Source organism: Penicillium vulpinum (assembly GCF_028829585.1).
Source record: "Penicillium vulpinum strain IBT 29486 chromosome Unknown utg000001l_segment0_segment0, whole genome shotgun sequence".
NCBI classification, from domain to species: domain Eukaryota; kingdom Fungi; phylum Ascomycota; class Eurotiomycetes; order Eurotiales; family Aspergillaceae; genus Penicillium; species Penicillium vulpinum.
This window is the reverse complement of record NW_026643241.1, coordinates 1851304-1875036: the sequence shown is the minus strand read 5'-3', so window position 1 is coordinate 1875036 and position 23733 is coordinate 1851304. Positions and strand designations below refer to the sequence as shown.

General features: G+C 48.0%; 11 protein-coding genes across 11 annotated transcripts; 6 read left to right on the top strand and 5 right to left on the bottom strand.

Annotated features, from left to right (window-relative positions):
* Positions 1-424: 424 nt before the first annotated feature.
* Positions 425-2028, top strand: N7479_000691 (uncharacterized protein; the record flags this gene model as incomplete). The annotated part of the gene is made up of 4 exons (XM_057248389.1): positions 425-558; positions 616-1207; positions 1261-1632; positions 1699-2028. 4 exons carry the CDS (start codon positions 425-427, stop codon positions 2026-2028), a joined length of 1428 nt encoding a protein of 475 aa, XP_057112821.1.
* A 594-nt stretch (positions 2029-2622) lies between these two features.
* Positions 2623-3021, top strand: N7479_000690 (uncharacterized protein; the record flags this gene model as incomplete). The annotated part of the gene is made up of 1 exon (XM_057248388.1): positions 2623-3021. One exon carries the CDS (start codon positions 2623-2625, stop codon positions 3019-3021), a length of 399 nt encoding a protein of 132 aa, XP_057112820.1.
* A 969-nt stretch (positions 3022-3990) lies between these two features.
* N7479_000689 (SDR family NAD(P)-dependent oxidoreductase) lies at positions 3991-4822 on the top strand (the record flags this gene model as incomplete). The annotated part of the gene is made up of 2 exons (XM_057248387.1): positions 3991-4574; positions 4636-4822. 2 exons carry the CDS (start codon positions 3991-3993, stop codon positions 4820-4822), a joined length of 771 nt encoding a protein of 256 aa, XP_057112819.1.
* Positions 4823-5047: 225 nt separating this feature from the next.
* Positions 5048-6334, bottom strand: N7479_000688 (uncharacterized protein; the record flags this gene model as incomplete). Its single annotated transcript, XM_057248386.1, has 3 exons — positions 5048-5073; positions 5123-5258; positions 5318-6334. 3 exons carry the CDS (start codon positions 6332-6334, stop codon positions 5048-5050), a joined length of 1179 nt encoding a protein of 392 aa, XP_057112818.1.
* Positions 6335-7379: 1045 nt separating this feature from the next.
* N7479_000687 (putative C6 transcription factor) lies at positions 7380-10073 on the bottom strand (the record flags this gene model as incomplete). The annotated part of the gene is made up of 4 exons (XM_057248385.1): positions 7380-7454; positions 7531-7949; positions 8009-9287; positions 9360-10073. 4 exons carry the CDS (start codon positions 10071-10073, stop codon positions 7380-7382), a joined length of 2487 nt encoding a protein of 828 aa, XP_057112817.1.
* A 1414-nt stretch (positions 10074-11487) lies between these two features.
* Positions 11488-12428, top strand: N7479_000686 (sucrase/ferredoxin-like domain-containing protein; the record flags this gene model as incomplete). The annotated part of the gene is made up of 2 exons (XM_057248384.1): positions 11488-11784; positions 11835-12428. 2 exons carry the CDS (start codon positions 11488-11490, stop codon positions 12426-12428), a joined length of 891 nt encoding a protein of 296 aa, XP_057112816.1.
* Positions 12429-12598: 170 nt separating this feature from the next.
* N7479_000685 (Peptidase S12 Pab87-related C-terminal) lies at positions 12599-14211 on the bottom strand (the record flags this gene model as incomplete). The annotated part of the gene is made up of 2 exons (XM_057248383.1): positions 12599-14035; positions 14083-14211. The coding sequence occupies 2 exons, from the start codon at positions 14209-14211 to the stop codon at positions 12599-12601; spliced, it is 1566 nt and encodes a 521-aa protein (XP_057112815.1).
* Positions 14212-14515: 304 nt separating this feature from the next.
* Positions 14516-15691, bottom strand: N7479_000684 (uncharacterized protein; the record flags this gene model as incomplete). The annotated part of the gene is made up of 1 exon (XM_057248382.1): positions 14516-15691. One exon carries the CDS (start codon positions 15689-15691, stop codon positions 14516-14518), a length of 1176 nt encoding a protein of 391 aa, XP_057112814.1.
* A 594-nt stretch (positions 15692-16285) lies between these two features.
* Positions 16286-17827, bottom strand: N7479_000683 (NAD(P)/FAD-dependent oxidoreductase; the record flags this gene model as incomplete). Its single annotated transcript, XM_057248381.1, has 4 exons — positions 16286-16554; positions 16612-17182; positions 17241-17530; positions 17587-17827. 4 exons carry the CDS (start codon positions 17825-17827, stop codon positions 16286-16288), a joined length of 1371 nt encoding a protein of 456 aa, XP_057112813.1.
* A 575-nt stretch (positions 17828-18402) lies between these two features.
* Positions 18403-19995, top strand: N7479_000682 (uncharacterized protein; the record flags this gene model as incomplete). The annotated part of the gene is made up of 1 exon (XM_057248380.1): positions 18403-19995. The coding sequence occupies one exon, from the start codon at positions 18403-18405 to the stop codon at positions 19993-19995; it is 1593 nt and encodes a 530-aa protein (XP_057112812.1).
* Positions 19996-20873: 878 nt separating this feature from the next.
* On the top strand, positions 20874-22609 carry sld2 (the record flags this gene model as incomplete). Its single annotated transcript, XM_057248379.1, has 2 exons — positions 20874-21024; positions 21102-22609. 2 exons carry the CDS (start codon positions 20874-20876, stop codon positions 22607-22609), a joined length of 1659 nt encoding a protein of 552 aa, XP_057112811.1.
* Between the last annotated feature and the right edge of the window lie 1124 nt (positions 22610-23733).

Here is a 23733-nt window from a genome sequence, read left to right as displayed (position 1 = left end):
AGCCAATCAGAGCGCAGTTCCTGAAGAACCCCAACACGTGGATTTCCACGTGATTTTAAAACTTTAATGGCGACAGCCAATCAACTGAACGGTTGGGATGCCAGGCCGATGGCGAAGAAGATAGAAACTTTCAATTTGACTATCTCAACATGTTCAATCCAGCATTAATGTATTAGAAACGAAAGCCGTTCTCATCTACATACTTTATACTGTACCTCCGACCTCGGCTCTCTCATACATTGAACCCGGAGTTCTTATTGGACAGCCATACAAATTTGCGCTAAAACCAAGTCGGATGGCGTGATAGAGTCAAGGCTTGGACTATTTCCACCCCAGACATTCGCATTTTTAAGCTCGGCCGAGACAACTTTGAACATTAGATCTTTAAGCTGCTATATATCCAAACTCTGATACATATATCACCATGCCGCAGATCAAGAGTATAGCCATTATCGGAGCTGGCCCAGCTGGCGCCATTGCAGTCGATTCACTAGCACAAGAGCAAGCATTCGATGTGATCCGTGTATTTGAGAGACAAGAGAAAGCCGGCGGATGCTGGTATGTTATTCTAATATTCTAATATCCTCATCAATTCCCAACTCTAACAACCAACAGGGTATCAAGAGACGATGAGCCACCACAGGAGTTCGACTTTGACGGCTTATCTGCAAGAACAGCAGATGCGCCTCTTGAAATTCCCGCGCACCTCCCGTGCCGGACGCCCGTAATCTCCCAGGACCGGTTCATGGATTCACCCGTGTACCCGAACCTGGAGACCAACGTGAACGCAGGAGCCATGTCGTTCTCGCAAGAGGATATTCCTACAGTTCGATCGCAATGGTCGATCGAGCGTCATGGCGCAGACACGCCTTTCCGACACCATTCGGTTATCCGGAAGTATATTGAGGACCTGTTTAACCGGAAGGGGTATCAGGATCTTGTTCAGTATAACACTACTGTTGAACGCGCGATCAAAGATCCCAGCACTCAGAAATGGGTGCTTACACTCCGCAGGACGGAAGTTCTTGACGGCGCCAAGTCTGATTACTGGTGGTCTGAGGAGTATGATGCACTTGTGGTGGCTTCGGGTCATTACGCAGTGCCGTTTATTCCTGTGATTCCTGGGTTGAAGGAGTTTGCTGCGAGATATCCCGGTAGTGTGCAACATACAAAGCATTACCGCGGGCCTGAGAAATATCAGGGAAAGGTAAAAATGAAGTTTCTACCCATTTTGTTCTATTATTCGCTTACACATCGCAGAAAGTCATCACTGTCGGAGCGTCTGTTTCTGCGGCTGATACTGCAGTTAGTCTGGTTGATAGTGCCCAGACACCAGTGATTGCTGTGGTTCGTGGTCGTTACAATGCCTATTTCGGAGATCTTGCATTCCAGCATCCTAAGATCGAGCGTCGCCCGCCCATCTCACACATCACGAGTGATGACCAAGGCGAACGAACTGTGCATTTCGAAGACGGTACCTCTGAAACTGGTGTTGACCATCTGATCTTTGGAACTGGATTCAGCTGGACTCTGCCATTCTTGCCTGAGGTCGCTACACGGAACAATCGCGTGCCAGATCTCTACCAACATGTCTTTTATAGACATGATCCATCCCTGGTTTTTGTAGGCGCTGTGAGTCTATCAACCCGATTTTTTTTTCTGTTCTTCCGCGGATCAAAAGCTAACGAATATCCTCAGGTTGGTGCTGGATTGACCTTCAAAGTCTTTGAATGGCAAGCTGTCGCCGCCGCACGTGTTCTAGCCGGAAAAGCAAGCCTGCCCTCAATCGCCGAGCAGGAAAAATGGGAGACCGACCGTATTGAACAGAAAAGCGATGGCCCAGCATTCACAGTGCTCAACCCCGAGTTCGAGCCCTACTTTGAAAGCCTCCGTCAGCTTGCGGGGGAGCCTCGTGGGGCAGGACGACGACTGCCTCGGTTCGATCAGAAATGGCTGGCGGATTTCAATGAAGGCCACGAGCGCAGAAAGAAAATGTGGCGCCGGGCCAATCAAACGGCTCGGTTGTGAATTTGACCGTAAGGGTCGTTGCATTTGAGGGAATTAGGGGATTAAGGAATTAAGGAGTACTCATAGTCCGTAGATATGTAGATATGTATGTAGATCACTAAATAAATGGCCAAGCAAGGAGAAACTAAATTAACAGATCCCACTTGCCTTTTTCTCCCTTTTTGTCTCACTCTAGTACCACTTTGCCTAACTAGATCGCACTAACGGGTCAAAAACGATCAAGGATCAACGAGCGAATGACCTCTGGAGAGTCCCATGCCATTTCTTTCAGTTCCTGAGCTCCCAGTCAGCCCCCAGTCAACTCCACTTTTTAGGCCAATATCTCCATAGGGGCTTGGCATTTCCCCCCCCCCCTCGACCCTGTTCAGGAGGTTAAAAAGAGGTTTTAGGGACATTACAATTTTCATATATTAAAATCCCCCGATCCCTTCCTTCTCCGAATGTCGTCGAGCCACTCATTCCTCTCTCTCTCCACCACGATCGACTACACATCCCTGCACACCCTAAATAGCAGCTAAAATCACAAATCCCGTTTCGCGTCGCGTCGAGATAATTCCGATCGGATCACCCGGCAAGCGCAAATCACAAATCACCATGACGCCTCCCATAACTAAAAGCGCCAACGGCACGCAATTCACACAGCCGGTCGAGTGCTACAACTCGCGCGACGCCATCCCTGCCATGCCCTCCAATATCCAATATTATAATCAGGTCCCGCTGTACCAGACAGAATCCCCGCACAAAGATATGAAGGCTATTTTGCAGGACTGCTGTTCGAATGGGGTGTGGATTTATGCGGATCCGGATCCTTGTACGGCTATTTGTGATTCGACTACTTCGGCCGAGGCGAAAAGGGTCATGTACTGCTTGAATGCGGAGAATGTTGTACATGGAAGCAAAACGGAGAAGACTTCTGGGGCAGGGAGGAGTCCGGCGGTGGGATGGGCTTATTTGATTGCTGGGGGGATGCTTCTGTCTGCGATGTTTATTTGATGGCATTGGAGAGGGTGTTGGTTTGCATTTTGTGATACCTATTTGCGATTTACGGAGTTGGTTTTGATGTGAACATATTCCTGTACATATTGCTATAAGAGATATACTCAATTAATATGGCACAGGCCAAGTCGGAGGGCAATTCATCAGCATTGTCCGAATCTGGGAACTGCTCTTGTCGCTATATTCAATTTATGTTGGATACGAGGCATTATTCTCGAAGCCAATCCCCAATTTAGTGTCTTGCCTTGAAAATGTGGGCTTCTTGCCAAGTCTCCACAATTGACTTGGCGACGACAAGCAACTGAGGCACTAGGCATTGGCGTGTCAGATCAGTAAGCGCTTTCATCCTGGTAATACAAGCCACTTCACAGAATCATACGCCACAGAGGATGAAATGCGCCGAACTGCATATAGCGGCAGCTTGCATGAAGTAGCTTTGACTCGAACGGCCCGATTGGATTCGAAATGTTCCATATGTGATGAGAATTATTGGTATGCATATAACAAGGAGAAAAGGAAAACACCATAAGACAACCATTCGTTAAATTGGCAAATAGAGCTCAAATAGTAAGCGAGATAAGCGAACTTTGGACTTTTTCTAACATATTTTACCCAAATCCCGCCAAGCTGACTAGCGTTCATAAGATAATGAGTTATGAGGCTTTAACTCCGATATTCAGGCTCGGAGCCGTTCCGGATGATTTGCGATGGACCAGGATGGGGAAGAGTATATCCTTTGAATTATCCACAAATGGCTATCTTCCACCACACTATTTAGCCGTATGAAATATGAATATACCCGAATATGTTTACAGATTGGCCACGGAGCATCCCCGACCCCACGTTCAACCCCGCCATCAAGATAATCATCACATCCCACATATACAAATAGTAAAAGCAATTCTCCCATAACAAAACATCCCTCACTATCCCCCCAAAAAAAACCCTAACCAACAAAACTACATCATGGACTCCGTCAGAGGCAGAGTATACGCCGTAACCGGTCTAGGCGGAATCGGCCTCGCCGTCGCCCGCCAACTACACTCCCAAGGCGCGCTCCTCTCGCTCGCAGATCTAAACGAAAAAATCCTCGAAACAGCCCGACAGACCATCGAAGCGGAGTTCGGATCCTCAACAGCCGAAACAATCACCACAACCGCCTTGGACATCAGCAACGTAACCGCCGTACAAGACTGGATCGCCAGCACGGTCTCGCACTTCGGCCGGCTGGACGGCGCAGCCAATATGGCCGGCATGATCGGCAAGAATCACGGCACTGGCAAATTCGTCGACCAGGATGATGCAGAGTGGGATTTGTTGATGCGCGTCAATGTTACCGGGTTGATGTACTGTATGCGGGCGCAGCTGAAGGCGATTACTGCAACTGCCCCTGGGGGCAAGGGCAGTATTGTTAATGCGTCGAGTATTCAGGGGTTGAGAGGGTTTGGGTTGCACGCTGTTTATTCGACTACGAAGCATGCTGTCACAGGCATGACGAGGTCGGTTTCGAAGGAGGTTGGACCTGATATTAGGGTTAATGCTATTGCGCCGTGAGTATTTGTTTTATATTGTTTTTTTGATGATGGGTTTGACTAATTGGATTTGTGGTAGTGGTTCTATTCAGACACCTTTGCTGGAGATGGCAAAGGAAATTCAGGGTGGCATCACTCTGCCGGACCTTAGTATCCCGCGTATTGGCAAGGGCGAGGAAGTTGCTCAGACTGTTGTCTTCTTGCTCAGTGATGCTTCGTCGTATACCACTGGACAGATTCTTAGCGTTGACGGTGGGTGGGAATAAGTTTGTGGTTGAAAGGGCATGAATTGTTGGGTTTAGAGTACCATGGAATGGTATGCCAATGGCATGTATTCGTTATGAGAAACGGAATGAAACAATCGCTAGATGATAGACATGATCTTGGGAATCGAATCAGACGCCACTGCCATGATATATGAGTATAATTGCTGAAAAGCACGAAGAAAGGAGCATAATATGACTGATGGGAGCAGCAGGGCAGGGCCACTACTATGACCATATGCACAGCCATAAACCTATAGCCACATATCAGCACACAACGCACATAAACATCGGAAATCTTACCGGAAATTATTGATAGATAACTCCAATGAGGAGGTCCGAAAGGTGAGGCCTTATTATTGGCTGTGGCATTTTGGCCTCCAACAGGGACTGGCCACCCATCCTCATAGTCCAGATAATTCCAGCCGAGTTGGGCTTGCTGCGAGAACGGTCAGTTGAAATCCCAGCCCCAAACGAAAGACAAAAACAAAGACTCACACCATGTCCAAACCCAATCGACGTATTCAAATAATGATAGTAGAGAATATCCGACGCGGAATCGTTATTCCCAGCCAAGACACCCAAACCACCAGGCGCATACACAACCCCATGATTAGAACCATAGACCACAGTCCCACCCCCTTGAAGCAACAGTCTCCCCTTCTTATCTACAAAAGGCCCACGCACACTCCTCGACCTCCCAACACGAATACTATATTCCCTCCCGCGTGCCGGGAACCCAGCCTTGAAATTACAACACTTCCCATGACTAAACCAAGCATAATAAAATCCCTGTCGGAAACTCACCCACGAGCCCTCCTCAGGCTTAGACTTGGCACGCGGAATATACGTCAACTGCACAGCATCTGGCTTGCGCGCATCTTTAACAGAGAGCAAATCATCGGCCAGTGGCACCTGCCATATATCATGCCAGAAGCTTCCGTAGTTGAGATAAGTCTGCCCGGAATCCCCGTCGACGATGACAGACGCATCGATGGCGTTCGTGATCGTGTACGGCCACACCCCAGCCCCGACGCCCTTGCCGGTATTAATGACGACACCATGGTCTGTCCAAGGACTACCGTCGAGGGATGTTGTCGTTGCGACACCAACTGCGCTGTTGCGGGACCCTCTCGCGCTCAGCGTGTAGTAGCAGTAGAAGGTGCCGTTTTTTTCGATTGTTGTTGGCGCCCATGGGCGGGACTGGTTGCCTTTCGGGATTATGCTGTCGCCGGATAGGACTGTGCCGAGCTTTTCCCATGGGCCGGATATATTGTCTGATTTGAAGATTGGGATGTGGATCCCGCCTTTGAAGAGGTAGTAGTGTTCGTCGTGGAAGATGATGTTTGGGTCGTGGGCTGGGATGTTTCCTGGGTTTGCGAGGGGGAACTTGTTCGTTGTTTTGTATACTTGTTTCGGGCTGTATTCCCGGGTTTGGATTTGCGATGGGACGGCCCCTGTCAGTGGGGCTGCGATCGCGATGAGTATTGATAGGAGGAGTGGGAGGTGATGCATTGTCGGGTGCTTATATATATTGGATTCTATCCAGGGATGCAGGGATTATTGTATGAGGGGGATTGGCCTTGCTGGCCGGGGGGTTGGGAGTCATCAGATCGTGATCCACATGACTTTGTTCGTTTATTTAAGATGTCCGGAGCAGCCAATGCAGTGAAAAGGGGAAGAGGATAGCTGGTGGAGTCGAAGCGGAGAATTGGAGAAAAGGGAGAAGCACATGGTATAAATATGCAAGGGTGAGGAAGAAGAAGAAAAAGAAAAATGACAGAAAAAGAATCAGCTTCGAGCATCATCGAATTTACTTGCAAAGCCAAGTGTTTTGAGATTTCTTTTTTTAATATTTTATATCCTCCTTGGACAGATCGGGATCATATCCCGCTTTTGCTATATTTGGCCGGGTACCTGAAGATACCTTGTTCCGCAGCCATTATCTGCCTTGTTTACCAGTACCCTTAGGTACTAGACCCGCACAGTCTGGCCTATTACGTTCATTTCGTTAATTATACTGGGTCTATCTCTGGTGTTTCTTACTGTTTTTGCATGACTACAAATATTGCATTTCTAGAACGTGCAAGGCCGATTGGTTCTTAAATGTCGTCCCCACAATACCTAGGTTGTTGTACCTAGCTCCAGGGCCCGTAGCACGATCAATAGCCAATAATACTCTCCGCTATAAGGCAAGGGTCTTCACAAAAGCAACTGTCAAAGCTAGAGGGAAAAAAAGTTAGTTCCATATAAGGCTCGGCAATTGCACCTAAGGGTGCAGATAAAAACCCGTGCTGATTTCGTTTGTCTGATCTGCACTCCCTTGCATGCTGGCAATCCTGATTCCTCCTATCATGATCTCATGGTGGACCCGACTGAATGACAACATTCATAATTACATATGTAGGCAACTAAATATGATCGCATTGCGATAACTAGATTTCTTGATATTTACTACGGGTATCCAGTGAGCAAGTCCAACTATATACAATGAAAGAAGACGCGTGTATGGTACAATGTCCGTATAAAAAAAAGTCAAAGTCTGCTCCAACCGCTTGGCTCAGCAGGGAAACGTCATGCTTGTTAGATCCTCCCAATCGAAGATCTCCAAGAAAGGATCGAACTCGCCAGGCCGCTGGAAACTCATAGTTAGCACCAAAAAAAAAAAAAAAAAAAAAAAAAAAAAAAAAACCAAGGAGAATGCAACTCACTATCACGCCAGCTTGCGGCGGCGGCGGGAGCATCCCATTAGGATCAAATTCGGACTGTGTTACAGGCACCATTGTTGGAGCCGCCATATATGCAGCCAGTTGGTTGTTCTTGAAATTGCCCACCCCCTTGTCGCCGAGGTGGTCGCAGTTCATGTGTCGAGAGAAGAGAATCTGCGCAAATGACAGGACTCGCTCGACAACCTGCTGCTTGTACATGGCTGCCTGTGCCGGCCAGAGTCGGGCTTTGACGAGTGCGACGATCGTTGAGAGGAAGTAATAGTCTTTTGCTCCCTTGGTCACCAAAAGGGAGCGCTCTTCTAAGGCGACCAGTGCTGACTCTACGAGTGATAGGAGCGATTCGGGGATGCCGGGTATATTGTGGAGAAGGAATGTTGATGAGACGGGATAGGAGGGGGAAGCTGCAAAGTATGAGTCTAGGTTCTCAAGGTCAAGTACTGAATCGCAAGAAAAGACTTACCGGTGTCGGATTCGGTTGTGTGTAGCAATTGGCATACGGAAATGTAGGCGTGGATAGTCCATTCACCAAGTATACACAGCGATAGCGTTCGCGAGATCTCGTGTAGCCGGCGCTGGGTTGCCAATATTCTCGTCGCGGCATCCATGCGAGTACGCGCGGATGGAGCAAAGAGGGGTTCTCGTCGTGCTTCAATGGCGAAAGGAGTGTGGACAGACAGTAGAGACTGGGAAAGTTTGGTCTCAATCAACCCTTTCCAAAGTATTACTTTGTGCTGGGTGACGATGTCGTTGGTGTCTGGTGTCACCCAAGCAGGAATCCGAGAAATATGCCGGTTGAGCTCACCATCTAGGCGCTGAATATCCTCATATCGACAGTTGATCCGTGGGGAGTGCATGAGAGAACATGCTTGAAGGCGGAGAGGTAATGAGCGACTCATGATATACTGGAATGATGAGTCGGTAACTTCACTCGGTGGCCGGCTTTCGGGAACTTCAGTGCTGTTCTCGTGGATCTCGTCGTCGTAAATGTTCAGCCCCGGAGCCGCATCATAGTCGAAGCTTTGAACTGACGGTGGCATTCCCCGGTCAAAAGCAACTTGCAAGTCCAGTTCCACAATGGTTGTCCATACTCTCCGTCGCATCTCTTTGTTGAATACAGATATGCGCGAGTACCGGCTTGGGTCGCGATGGTATCCTGCCATCATTGCTTGCTTGACTAACGTACTTGTTGTGAGCCAAGCCTGGCTGCGTTTCATTCCATGCGCGTTGCGCGCCAAAATCAATAGAATAGAGAGTCGCATTGATGTGATTTCTGGACGCTTGGTGCGGAGATTTTGGATCCATTTTTCTGCGTGCAGCGTCCACTCGAGTGCAGACTGGCACTTGAGTTCGCCCACACTTTTTGACTGCAGAGTAGCAAAATCTGCAAGGTTCCATGCGCAGGCAAGGACCAACAATACCTGAACTGTAAAACCAGCAGATATTGAGGCCGGACTGTCTAACATGGCCCAGAATTGGTCAAGCTCTCGTAAAAAGGATGGAACATGAAGAATGCGGTGAGTCGACTCGATAAAATTGATATACAGCCCAACCAGCTCATCAACTACACCGCGCGAGGGCAGCATGTTAATTAGCGAAACCGTCGTAGGGTCGGGGAAGGGCCGATTGAGCACCATCATCTTGAATAGCCCGCGCTTAACCCTTCTCAGGTCCGGGTGAAGGTGCGCGAAAATTGGAGTAGAAAGCCTGATTTCCTCTGCAAATGATCTAATATCCGGAAACTAGAAATATGTCAGCCTCTGTATTTTGATTCCCATCGGCAATTGGAAAATAAAGAGCAGCGGAAGACATACCTGTGCTACTAGACTGGCAAAGATGCCCGATCCGCTAAACCGCGTTTTAGTTTCACGGCCCCTCATCATGATGCGAGGAGCTAGGTCTAGCTGGTCCGCAGGTGACAACGGGTCCTCTTCTTCATCAATGTGCGCATCATCGACCTGCGACGGTGCTTGCCGATCTTGCTCGGATACCGGCGCCGGGCGCTTGAGGCGCGGTAAAAGACCCATGTTCATGTAAGGTTCCTGATTGACAGCAGCCTTGGGAGCACCAAGAACAGTTTCCAAAAAACAGTCCTTTCGCTCTCTATCGTGTGGTCGACCCCTGTAAGGTGGTGCAAGCGCATGACCGGTAAGACCATGATAATCGTGATGCATGGGGCTACCGGCCATAGCCATCCGAGGTAATTCACTAGTTGGGAAAGGCTCCGTCCGAGTTGAGACGGTCGGTATTCCCGAATCCGGTGGTGTGTCAATTGGGGTATCTCTGGGCATAGATATCGTGGGCCCTCTGTCAGTCGCAAATGCAGTAGTTGCGACAGTTGTGGGCTGCTGCCATAAAAATCCATCCTCATATGTGCATTTGCTTGGGGTTCTGCTCTTTAAACAACGGCTGCAAGTGGGATACTCGCGATCGCATCGCAACTTGCGCGTGCGACATTGCGTGCACGCCATTGTGCGGCGGCGGCGCTTACGCACACGGTCGGGCTGCACGTTCCCTGGAATATCCATATACTCGGTTTTGGAGGCAACAAGCTCGGGTTATACTTGAGAAAGATCTTACGTCCGAGATGTTCAGGAAGTTCTCGTGGGAATTGGCTCCAGCTCCGGCTTACGTGGTCCCGCTCTGCGCCCATGGGACCTCCAAATCCGGAAAGTCTGACCGACGTCGCGTGGAGTTTTTTTTTTGTTTCATTTTTTCTGTGTTTATTTTTTGGTTTGTTTGTTTTTGTTTCTTTTATATGTTGAGTAACAGATCAAAATTCCGCTTTTTTTCCTTGTTTCTTTGGGACATCTATGGATTCTTCAGGTTGTCATTTGGGGGCCTATTTTCGAAAAGTCCCACAAAATCCAAGTCCCGAAGGGTCCGTGGACACCCTGGCCCCTGCTAAGGGGAAAGGGTTTAGTGCATTGACATGGTTATATCTTCATATCTCTGACACTTCGGAACAGAAAATGTTCCAAGGCCTGCCGGAAAATATTCAAGCATTGGGAATTGGTAACTGCATCCCTTGGCAATCTAGGCAACACTAACACGCGATAATCCCCGATGGTGGTCTAGTTCCGAATCACGAGAATACATATGTAGCCAAGACCACTGCCAAGATCCATATCAACACTACCCCTATGCTGTATGTTGTATATGCTGTACGCCATCCTTGTATGAGTAACCTATAGGACTCTATGCACAGATATCTGTTTTGATTGGTACTAACGGAATACGAAATGGTACTATATAAGCTTTGCCTGGCAGCACCCGACACTTCCAGGCAATTTGATCGGGTTACATAGAGGAAATCGTCTTATGACAACTGATATCTTCCGGGTTTCAAAATCCGTTACACCAGTATTGCCTTCGCTCGGGAGCCAACGTCCTTGTACTAATGTTCACTCTACGTTCAATGATACACAAGAAGTAAAGGGGTTCTCATACAGCCTTGTGTCAATATCAGTACATGTTTTATTCTTCAAAGACATGACTAAACTTAAGGTTGGTGTTGAGTGGATTTCCCGCAGATCTGATAAGCTTGGACTGTACTCCGTACAGCTCATGGGGATCAACGGCCAGGTGCTAAACTTAGGATGTGAGCTTAGGCTTAATGGCTCCACGTGTATCAAATAAATGGACGTTGACTGGTTATAATTTTCCGCGTTAGACTACTAAGCCATGCGACAAAACGGGGCTCCGGATGAATAACCCCCACTTAACCCTTAGAGACCTCGGGAGATCTGAGTTTGGAGATAGCGCTGTCAACTCGGGAATTCGGCCTTTTCGACCGGACTTGGTGCATATCTCGGAGATACTGGGCTTTATATTTACCATCTCCAAATCTCTAGGCAACCTTCAAATTCAAAAAAACCCAACACGCCCAACATCTGGACTCAACTTTCAACTTTACTTCGTGACTTAATCACACTTCCGACTATGCTGCGTTCCTTGCTTTCCTTCGGCCGTACAGACGCCAATACCAACGACTATCTCTTTCCTAAAGTGAATCCTAAGGAGGACGGCGCTGAATGTTTAAAGGACTGCGCCGACTGCACAGTGAAGTTTCCATCAAAAGTCAAGGTCGACGAATTTAGACCTCTATATGGCCAAATCAAGGAATTTCACGCCCATGTTCTTGTGGCAACTGGAGAATCCGACTGGAAGGAAAAGAATGTCGAAGACGTGCCAGGAAGTTTGATGGAAGCATTCGATGGAGCGAAATCAGAGCATGGCGTAAGCTTCGAAATATGCATCTAACCCACCTTCACTAACACCCTATCTAGCGCATTAAAGTCTCGGCATCAAATCTCACTCCTCCAGAACAACAAATCACAGACGAAAGTCCCAACCAAGGCACGACAGTACTAATTCTACCATCATTCACATACATCGACTCTGTCAAACAAACAGACGTTGCAGAACTAGTAAACAAATATATCGACCACCCCACCGACCAGCAAAATGAGAATATCACCATCTCTCCCGCGAGTGGGATGAGTGCCCGACCCTGTGAGCTTGACTACGTGATATTACTGTGCTCGCATGGACGCCGAGATGCGCGCTGCGGTATTACCGCGCCTCTCATTAAGCGTGAGCTGGAGCGACATCTCCGTCCGCTGGGATTAGACCGAGATGCGGACGACTCCCGCGCTGGTGGGGCTGGCATTTTCTTCGTGTCGCATGTCGGTGGACACAAGTTCTCTGCGAATGTTTTGATCTATCGCAAGAAGGATCAGCAGATGATTTGGCTTGCGCGTGTACGACCTGAGCATTGTGAGGGTATTGTTAAGTACACTCTTCTGGAGGGGAAGGTTGTGCATCCTGAGTCGCAGTTGAGGGGTGGGTTTGATCGGGTGAAAGGGTTGACAAGTTGGTAGTTGGGGGATAATAGTGCTAGAAATGGTTATCTTTAATACATTCATAGCGAGGGAAATCGGGAATGATAGGGTCTTTGGGCAAGAATTCCAAGGTTGAATTATACGACTATGTAAGATCTCTTTCGGTCTCTTTCGGTCTCTTTCGGTCTGTTGCATAGCAATATAAAAGCTTAGGAGCCACAACGATCAAACCAGACCTTTTCCCCCTTCAGAGTAGGTTCCAAAAGAAGTCCAACCCTTGTCGCCACACCCGCAGCATCAATGTAGAATTCCACTGTGAAAGGCGGCATCAAGTTAAATCCTGCGTTATGGAGGCTTCCCACAAAGAATTCACCGCTTGCATGAACCAGAGACAACTCAGAGGGAATGACTCGATCCTCCAGGTTGGCAATGAGTCCATCATTGCTTAGTTGGATGACAAGAGTCATACCCATGGGGTGTGTATATGTCCCAGTATATCTAGACATATGCAAGGCAGATGGAATCGGAGGATGGGACAAAGAAGGGAACAGTCGCTCTTTTGAGTCCTCTATACGTTCATTTTTCAACCTTGATTCCCACTCCTCAGTTTGTCTTGCAACACAAGCTGCAATCTGCTCCTCATATTTCGGGTCATCTAATAGACCAAGCCGTTTGTCCAAAAGATAAGTAACCAATCTAAACGCAGCATATCGAGCCGAAAAGGAGTTGCCCATGACCACAAACCCAAACTTCTTCTCGGGGACAAAGCCTACCCAGCTCGCATAGCCAGGCCAGCCACCGCCATGACTATAGAAATGCAGACCGCGGTAGTTATCCACAATCCATCCGAGCCCATATGCATGGTACGGAGCGGGCAAATTCAAGTCATCATTCTGGAAATATATTGTTCGCGGATCCGTTAGACTGTCGTGTCCTTTCAACGGCCCGGTTCTTTCAATCAACTCCCGCACCCAATGGGCGTAGTCAAGAACGTTACTGACGATAGCGCCAGCACCACTGTTAGCTGGCCAGTCGTTTTCTGGACGTGGAATGAACGTTCCGCCTTCCTTTGTAGGAAACCAGTCGTACGCTTGCACAAGCTTTTCGGCGGTTGATGGGTTTGCCCTTGCTTCGCCTGGCGAGAAGAACGTCTCGCTCATACCGAGCGGGTCCCAGATGCGTTTCTTCATGAACGCTCCAAGCTTTTCGCCGGTGTGCTGCTCCAGCGCGTGCGACACAGCTATGTACATGTGATTGCTGTAGTGGTATTTAGTGCGTGGCGGTGTCGCGAGAGGCATGTATTGCATCGCGCGGACAATAGAGCGTGGTGTTGGACCCTTCTTTGAAAATAGAGCTAAGGTCCAGCCATTCTCTGGCATACCCGATCGATGCGATAACGCATCTTCAAGTGTGATATTCTTGGTCGCGTAGTCGTTCTCCAGGACAAAATCTTCTGGTATCAGGGAAGCCACAGGTGTGTCCCAGTCAATAGGGGACTTGGTGGTCTTGCTGTGCTGGATTGTTATAGATGTCGCAGCACCAGTAAAGGCCTTGGTGGTGCTACATGCTGCGAACAACGCATCGGTTGTCATATCCCGGGCTGGTCGATCCGTGCTATGATTTGCCAGTTCTGCCTTTCCATATGCCTGTACTCTGTGAGCATTTGATACATCAAGTGGATTGATAATATTACCTTGCTGTAGGTATTGGCGCCATGAATGATAGCGATACTCAAGCCGGGGACTTTCCATTTTTCAAGTTGCTCTTTTACAAGGGCATCAAACTCTCCATCGAACGGGGATTGCTCGGAGGACACGCTCATTGTGAAAAAGAATTAAAAAAAATTACGCAACGCGATGGTGACTCGAAAGGTCGTTGTAGCCAGATTTTAACAATGGCATTAAATATCAGCAGAGCTATTCCGAATATGTAATCTCGCCCCACACAAAGAGCCTCCAGACTATGGGGTGATTGGGATTCCGGGCCGAGGTCATTCGAACTAAGCCAAGATTGGTGGTTTCAACAAGCCCCCGTTCCCAAATAAGCCATCCAGAGGTCAGCCTAGCAGGCAGACAAAATATTATTAATGCATGGTATTCGCTTCAACGCTCATAGTAATTACAGCTCTAGATCACGAGTACGTGTTCACCTAGAGATCTAAACATATCCCACCAATCCCCATTATGCCGCGGCGAAGTCCACAAATCCTCCAACGCTGCGCGAACCAACAGCACAGAGTTGAAGCGCAAGTATTTGTATATAAATTCCAGTCTCTCCAAGACGAAGGCCTGCTGGTCTTGCAGAAATGTGTGGGCACCCATTATGTACAACGGAAATATTATACAGTTATGAGCTTTAGAAAGAGGCGAGATGCTTTTGATGCACTCCACACATGACTGGACATGTTGCTGTACCAGACAATGCCTCGGTGGAAGGCCACAAATTGCTCGGTAGAGGTAGACGAGCGCACTATGTTGAAAAGCACGCGTGAAGGAATCGGCCTGCATCCTTGCTTCAAGCGTTGATTCATGCACAGTGTCAGTATTTGGGTTTTTGATATGGTCGGTGTTGAGAATTTGGAATGACGGCTGTAGGCATCGCTCAAAATCTCGCACCACTTCCATTGAGAATGTCTCCGGAACTCCTTTGATTTGCTGGCGATATAAAGACATTTCTGCCATTATTCTAAACACCGATGCCAGTGTCGTGCCATTGTATGTTTCTTGGTCCCACCACACTGTCCCATGCTCTATCTGTGTCCAGATTTCAGCAGGAAAGCAAGGAGCTCGATCGTCCAGCAGAGCCTTTGTCAGGTCTGTGGATGCGAACTCTGATAATAGCATAGTGATATCCTTTTGGCCCATTTTGATAAGAGTTGTGAAACCTCCAAGGTGATCAACGATCGCTTGGACACCCACGTGGTGACTTGCTGTCGAGGCAGATTGATGATCACATTCAATGAAGCCGTCCAGAAAATAGAGCAGAAAGACTGCGATCAGCAGAGGTGAAAGTGATGCTTGATTGGAGTTATTGATTCGAAGCTGCTCCCTGATTGAAGCCAAGCAGCTCATTCTTTTATCAAACGGTGCGCTCACTGTGTTACTTCCAGCCTCGTCCCGCAGTGTGCGATGCGCCTCGGCCAATTCACATACAGCCAGTAGCACAGGTTGGAATTCCATGGCCAAAGATATGGGTGGTGGGCAAGGATGAGCCGCAGTGGTGAAGAGAGGCCATACAGCGAATTGAAAGTATTCAAGGGCCTTGAGATCTCCAGCGGCCAAGTTATTATCTTTCAAGTGCATATTGAGGCTCATAACTGGGGTTTGATACATGGCCAGACTTTGTGTTGTGGGTGGAGCCTTTTTCCACCTGATCAACAACTTGTCGTAAGAGCATTTTGCCCCAGACGAGACACATCTCTGGCATAGGGGCTTCCGAAGATCGCACTTCACCCGGCGGTGTTTGCAGGGCCAACACGAGCCTTGAACCGTACGCTCACGTTTTGGGGGCATAATTGTACGGCTGTCATTGCGGTGCAGTATGACTAAAGTTGGGACAAAAATGTGAGTAAATTCGTGTTGGGACCTGGGAAGGTCGTGGTCAAGGGAAAGTGGAGACCTGGGGACGCGAAAGTACCGATAAGAACCTTCAAATGTTGGAAACTGCGGGGATGGTCATGTGACTACATCATGTGATTACACCACGTGCAGGTTGTTTATCTTCCCCCGAATTTTCGAAAACTTGCTGATTACATATATGTATTACTATCCCACTTGGGCAACTAGGGAGATCTACGGAGTACAACTGGTCTTTTTTTTAATTATTTTAAGCGAAGAGATACAAAATACATTTGTTTTAACACACACCTTGTGGACCATCGATTTCCTCGTGCGATATCACAATCGTGCACTTTGCTTGTCAACTTCTCCTGCCACCTCGAGGATGTCATTCCTGTCTTTCTCGAGACGAGCCTGAGTAGTCTCAAAGATTTTCGGGATTCCAGATTCAGCAAATGGGATTCCCTTCGAGACCATAGCTGCAATACCCTTACCGGAAAGCCATGCCTGCGGCATGCCATGGCCAGTGAACCCAGCAATGATAAACAGTCCCTTTTTCCCGGGGACTTCTCCAATGTGAGGCAAAGAATCTGTGGAGTAGCCCATAACTAGCAAATGATCATGTCAGCGTAATTTTCCACAGTTGAGTGTTGGGGTATGCATACTTCCGGTCCAAATCTGATCCACATATGCACCGCTTCCCTCCCAGCCGTGGAAGTTCCGTTGCATATAACCGTCGAAATACTCCTTGGCAGGCTCAATCATCTCGTTGTCGTTGACATTATTGTACCAATCTCCCGTGTTCCGGTAGTATTTACTCCAAGCACCACCGACAATCACGCTTCCATCTTCACGAGGGATGAGATAGTCGAATTCGCTCCATGACCATCGGAGAGTGTATGTTTCGGTAAGCTTTTTCACTGGGCGAGCTGGAACTATTCTGCAACAGACTCCACGCACTGGAACAATCTTGTTCGAGTACATAGGAAGAACAGCCGATGTATAAGCATTGCTGGCGAAAACAACGTGTTTCGCCTTGATAGCGCCCCGTGGCGTGTCAACAATCCATTGACCTGAGCCATCTTTAGCCAATGAGACATTCTGTGCTGGAGTGTGCGTGTAAAGTTTTGTTCCTTGTTCGACACAACGGCCAAGAATGTGTAGGATCAATTTATAGGGCCAGATATGGCCAGCCTCATAGCTAAAGCAGCCTTGGGCCCCCTTGACGCGAGACCTCTGAAGATAATTAATTGGTGTTCATTCCAATGGTGCCTTCGATGTTGGAAATGCTTACCTGTTCCGCTTCAGTTTGATCGGTGAAGCTGACGCGTTCGGCTGATTTGACGCCAATGCCTGGCAAACGATCAAATTTAGATTTGACCTTTTTGCACTCTTTCGCATTCAACTGAACATCGATTGCCTTTGTCACGACAAGATCGCAATCAAGATTCTCGGACTTCACAAGATTGCTAATAGCATCAACGTGAGATCGCTCGAATTCAGCTACCTCTTCAGCTAGTTCTGGGCCGTACTCTGCGGCAAGTTGACTGATGAAGCTATATGGATCTGGCTTTAAGTGGCCACCTGGTTGTATTGCGTTAGGCGTGAAGGCGGATAATCACTATCGGTAAATGGCTTACCGTTTCGACCTGTTGCCCCAGAGCATGCTTGGCGCGCCTCTAGTATGGTCACCGTTGGTGGATTGGGTCCTTTGCTCTGTTGCAGGAGATGATACGCAACTGATGCGCCCGATATCCCGGCTCCAATAATCACAATGTCCGATTCTGTTAGCACGGAATTAGATGACACGTAGTCGTCAAGTTGGTGCAGTTGGGTCCTCCACCAAGATGGTAGGGCATGTTGAGCTGGCATGGCGGCCATTTTTGTGCGGGAATTTCAAGGGAGAGGACTGATAGAGTAGTAAAGCTCTAAGAACAAATGAAGGTGCAATTTATAGTCAACAGACGAGGTCGGAAATATATTGAAGATTTACCTTACACATAATCGCCCAATATGCCGATCACTTTTGGTCAATTTAGTTTCCCGATTTGCAAAGTCTAACGCCTCGCACTAGCAGGGATTATTTTAGGGTAGGTAATCTAGCAGGTTTAGACACAATAGGCAACTCTATAGACCAAACTATGGTACTTTGGTGAAAGAGTTTGTGGGGGTTGAGGCCATAATCAGGGCAAGATTCCTCAACTAGTAATTATCCGCCAATGAACATCCCAGTGGACCTTATCTTTTACAGCAAAGTTTTGAAGGATTTGCCGACGTCAGATGTAGTTAGTGTCTTTGCTAGACAGAATCAGGAATGTAAATTGACCAAAATATAGCATGGATAAGGCTAAGAGATACGGATGCATATATATTTCGCGGTTTTTGCAAAATGGAGCATCTATAGCTCTCCATTCTTTTCTACTCCTACCTTCACACGACGATACAATCCACTCAACATGGATGAAGAGAAAACATCCATGAAAGAAAAGTCCAGCTCAGACATCATAGCTGCCCAAGATGCCGAGGGTCTAGGTACAATGGGCCATGTCCAATCCCTGTCACGCAAGTTCAGTCCATGGAGCATGCTCGCACTCTCATTCAGCGTCCTCGGAACCTGGGCGACGTTCGCAGTTGATCTCTCCAACGGCTTAACAAATGGAGGACCTATCACGATTCTATACGGCCTCCTTCTTGTCACATTCTGCAATCTCTGCGTGGCTCTTTCTTTGGGAGAGCTGTGTAGCAGTATGCCCACCGCATTGGGACAAGCTTATTGGGTATCCCGTATCTGGAAATCCCCAATGGGTCGTTTGGTGTCTTACTCCTGCGCTTGGATCAATGTTTTTGGGTGGTGGACTCTTGCTGCATCACAAAATGCATTCATGACTGAGATTATACTTGGAATAAAGACGATATCCGATGAAGACTGGGCCGGGACAAGACTGGGATGGCTGAAGTTTGTGATTTACGTTTCTGTCACCATGGTGATGACACTCTCAAATGTTGTTGCTTGTCGCAAGGACTGGATCCTCCGTTGGTTCAACAATCTCGTTGGAGCTTGGTTCGGAGGAGAGTTCATCGTTTTCTCTCTCGCTATACTCATTGCAGTCGGTGTCAAAGACGACCTGTCATTCCAACCGGCTTCGTTTGTCTTCGGTCGATGGATCAACGATACTGCATGGAGTGATGGCGTCGCCTGGTTTATAGGCCTTGTGCAGTCCGCTTACGGCCTGACTGCTTTCGATGCTGTGATTCATCTAATTGAGGAACTCCCATCCCCGCAAAGGAATGGCCCGCGAGTTCTTTGGCTCTCGATCGTATCGGGTGCAGTCTCAGGGGGTATTTTTATGATCGTCTGCCTTTTCTGTATTCAAAACCTGGAAAATGTTCTAGACCCTGCATCGGGACTGCCCTTTGTGGAACTTGTTAAGCAGACTGTCGGACCTCAAGGCACAATTGTGCTTTTCGGTCTCTTTATTTTCAACATGCTAGGCCAAGGCATTAGCATTACGACAACTGCGTCTCGTTTGACGTGGGGATTTGCACGCGATGGTGGCCTCCCATTCAGCAGCTACCTGACGCACGTCGATACTTACTGGAACGTCCCAGCACGGGCACTCTGGGCTCAAGGTGTGATCATCTCCTTAGTGGGTGTTCTATACTTCTTTACAGAAGCTGCTGTAGACGCAGTGGTCAGTGTAACCACAATTGCTTTGACTATGTCATATGCGCTGCCAATATTTGCAGTTGTGGTTTTTGGAATGTCCGATATCCCCCTCGGACCATTCTCTCTTGGACGCCTGCGCCCTATAATCAACTGGGTCGGACTTATATACTGCTGTATTACTACAGTGTTTTTCTTCTTCCCTGGGAGCCCATCTCCCGGAGTTAGCACGATGAACTGGGCGATTGCAGTCTTTGGAGCGATGGTGCTTGTTGCAATTGGGTTTTGGTTTATCAAAGGGAAGCGCACCTATTTGCAAACAGAGGGTGCCTTGGGAGAGGTATTTCGTGCTGCGCAAATGGAAATTCTAGATACTACAACATAGTGCATGACTTACAATTAGGACTAATAAATCGGATTTGCATGATTCACTTCGGACAACAAGTGGTCACAATTTACATATGTACGATCTTCAATTGGAAGAATCTTAGATACCCCATCATCTAGAAAGAGGCAGTGAATCACAACAAATATGAGAATTTCACTACACAACATAATTCAGATAAGTGTGGGTTGTCACTGCAAGAGCAGGGAAATGTGGATCGGCCACAACGTGGCTCGAACACCCGCGATGTGGACTATCACGTGATCTCATAATGACTTCAGACCAATCAAACACGAATAGATGACCCACACCGTATACCCTCAAAATACGATGTCGAAGAAAAAAAAATAGGTAGCTTCTCTTTGATTGAGTCATGTCATCCTTAGTGCAGGGGCCATGCTAATCTTCTCTGTATATTTTCATAACACGTATGCCCCGAAGGGCGAAATACCTGTTCGTTCAGATTATTTTAACCGCGATAACACGTGGAGTCGAACGGCGATGGCACGTGACTTCCACAATGTATTCAAGAAATAATCCCACGCCTCTACCTTAATTGAGCTTGCGTGGATAAAAAAAATGTTTAGCTTCTCTTTGATTAAGCATGTCATCCTTAGTGCAGGGGCCATGCTAATCTTCTCTGTATATTTTCATTTGACCATATGCCCCGAAGGGCGAAATGCTTATTCGTAGAGTTCTATATGACGTCACCATGTGGCAGAAATGTACCGCCTTTCAGTGAATAGGTTGGCGAGATCAGACCGCCTACTAGTTTGGTCTTATTTTTCGTTAATTAGTTCGCGTCGCGTGACGCGCATATTGATTTACGGCCAGACTGCTCTCCTTCTGGGTTGTTTTGTAACACGTAAAATGCAACAATGGCCGATAGCACACTTACTTCCAGTGCTGAAGTCGGCGCCCAAGCTATCAATCTACGTGCAGAATTGAAAACATGGGAGAAAGCCTTCGCATCGGCCAATGGGGGCCGCAAAGCCGGACGCGATGATATTAAACAAAGCGCGGATATCGGTAAGTCGAGATTCACGTGCAGCATGATATACAAAGTGGCATAAATTACTAATTGATAATCTTGTTCGACGCATTAGCGGCTAAGTACAAAGAATACAGTCGCCTCAAGGCCCTTGAGGCTTCCCTAAGCCGGCGCGAAAACAGTCAACAAGAGCCATATGACAGTCACTCGAAAAAGCGGAAACATGCATCACCCCCTGGTCAGGATGGTACACATCTTCAAGTCACACCCCGAAAATCGTCCAGAGGACTATTTGCGACTCCTAATAATCGTGTCAAGCATCATCATCCTGCACAACTTGATCCGTATGACTCGCCGTCGACGCTTCGCAGACTATTTAGTCCCACTACACACCAGCAAGGGCTACCAGCGCCGTCACCACTCAAGGTCGCAATTGGGCCTACACCTCAGCGTGATGGAAAGACGTTGGGCCTGTTCGACATGCTATCTGAATCTGGTGGGAGTAGTGGAATGCCTTCCTCCACAAGGAAGGCGAATAACCTAGCTGCTGCATTCCGAACACCATCTAAACGAAGGCCTGTGAACACTATCCTTGAGGCCCCGGAAGAAGAGGCTCAACAGGAGACACCCAGGCTTGCGCGAACCCCTGCGTCAGAGACAAAGCAGTTCTATCTTGCAAATCTATTCGCAACACCGACGACGATGCGTTATGCCGCCATAGTAGAAGCAGAGGATGACGCAGATGCACAGAAGAGAAATTTGCTAAACCCAGCGCCTGAATTATCACCCCAAGAAGCACAGTCTGGGACACCGTCTTTCCTGCGTCGCTCCAATTCTGGTCGATATCCACCACCTAGCGCAAAACATGATGGTCCAGGACTCAGTCCTATTGTTTCGCGCAAGCCTCAAAGATTCGCTAGCAAGGGGTTAACGCATTTGGTCCAAGGACTGCGGGACATGGAGGAGGATCGTATGGAAGATGACTGGGATGTGATGCGCGAGATGGAGGAAGAGGCAGAGGCACAAGAAGCTGCCAATATCCAGGTCGAGGATAGTCAAGGACCGGACAAGAACCGGAAGTACAAGAAGAAGGGCCAGAAGCGGACGACACGAAGGGTCACCATGAGACCTGTTATCCATCAACCGAAGCCGAAATCAAATCCAGCTTCTGCGACGAATGAGGACTGGGACTACGAGGATGATGTCACAGCAGTTGCGGAGACGCAACAGCCAACCGTTGCTAGTGACGGCTGGGACGATGTCCCGAGTGATATTGAGCGTGCGGAAGAGGCCGCTCCCCCTCATACTATGTTAGAGCCCGAGCTTGATACTGATGTCGAGTTTGATCCAGACTCGGACGATGATCCCGAGTTCAGAGAACAGCTGAAACCTGCTGCCAGACCGATGTCTTTCTCGGAGAGAATCAAGGAAGCTGTTTCGTCTGCTGCCAAGCCACAGGAACAAGAACCCTTGGGCGAACCTCCGAAGAAGCCTTCCGAGACTGCTGAAGCAAAGAAACCTCGTGCCCGGAAGATCAATCCTGCAGCCCATGCGAACTATCGATCAATAAGCATCAATAGAGGAGGCTCCTCGCGGAGTAGAGGGCGTTTCCGTCGGAAGTAAGGACCGAACAGCCCTGTTTGTTTTTCATGAAGTGACGACTACATTCATACTTAGCATACATAGCATCTTGAATTTCAGATATTCATAGCGTATCAACAACTCCAGCTCTCCACCTGACCTATCCAGATCCTAGAACTATGTTCTGAAATCATAGATCCAGTAATCCCGAATGACAGTATCTATCCGGCAGATTCAAGCAACGAAAGATGTCGCATCATGCCGTGGCCTCAAACATTTCAGTCCGCACGGGGGCTATTGAAATGTGTGAGGCCCCAGGTATCCATGGCAGAAACCACAGTGGAAGTCGTCGGTTCATCTCCATTGTGTCCAGTACTTTGGATGGAACTTTGGGCTTTGGAGTAGTGAGGATCAGCATATCACAGAACAAGTGATATCGCTGGCGTTGCGAATATTTTTAGACTGCAAGAAGATAGTCATTGCATGGTCCGCACGATCCTGATGCATGCCTCCCAGAGCCGGATGACACTGCACGTCCTCTCAGTAAAGGTGCAGACGTTGGCTATGCTTATAGTTCTCCAGATCTATGAGAGTGAAGAACTGGTCTTTCAACCGCATTGCCTCGCGTTTCTCGGAATCGAAAGCAAACCGAACTAGCCTGATCTTAGAAGTAGCTATAAAGATGGAGAGGTACCTTAAATTTACTCTGTAGGCAGCTAATTTGAGGCTTCCGCCCCAGGCAGGTCGAGGTCGTTCCTTCCTAGTTGTTGATCTTTCCATTTTCGTCAACTTCATAGAAATCGTAGGGAAATAAGGCCTCCCTCGCACGTAACTCTTCTTCTTCCCTTCAATCTGCTGATGCTATCCCATTTTGGTCTTTGTTTCTGCCTTTCTGCAGTCTCACTGGGTCCTCAAGAAGGAACAATGTAAAAGCTGGACATAACGCTCGGTTTGCCGTTCGCGGCTGTTTTTTCTTGGGCCGGTTATGCTCTCAGTAAGTTAGAAGAACAAGTTGAAAGGGCTCTATACCTGTCATTTTTCACTCGTTTTTCATTTTCCCTTCCTGCTTGTCGCTCTTTTGTTGATGTCTTCGCCAACCGAACATCTAATGGATTTTTCTAGGTTTTTATACTGACCATGGTACATGGTCGTTCTATCTCAGACTT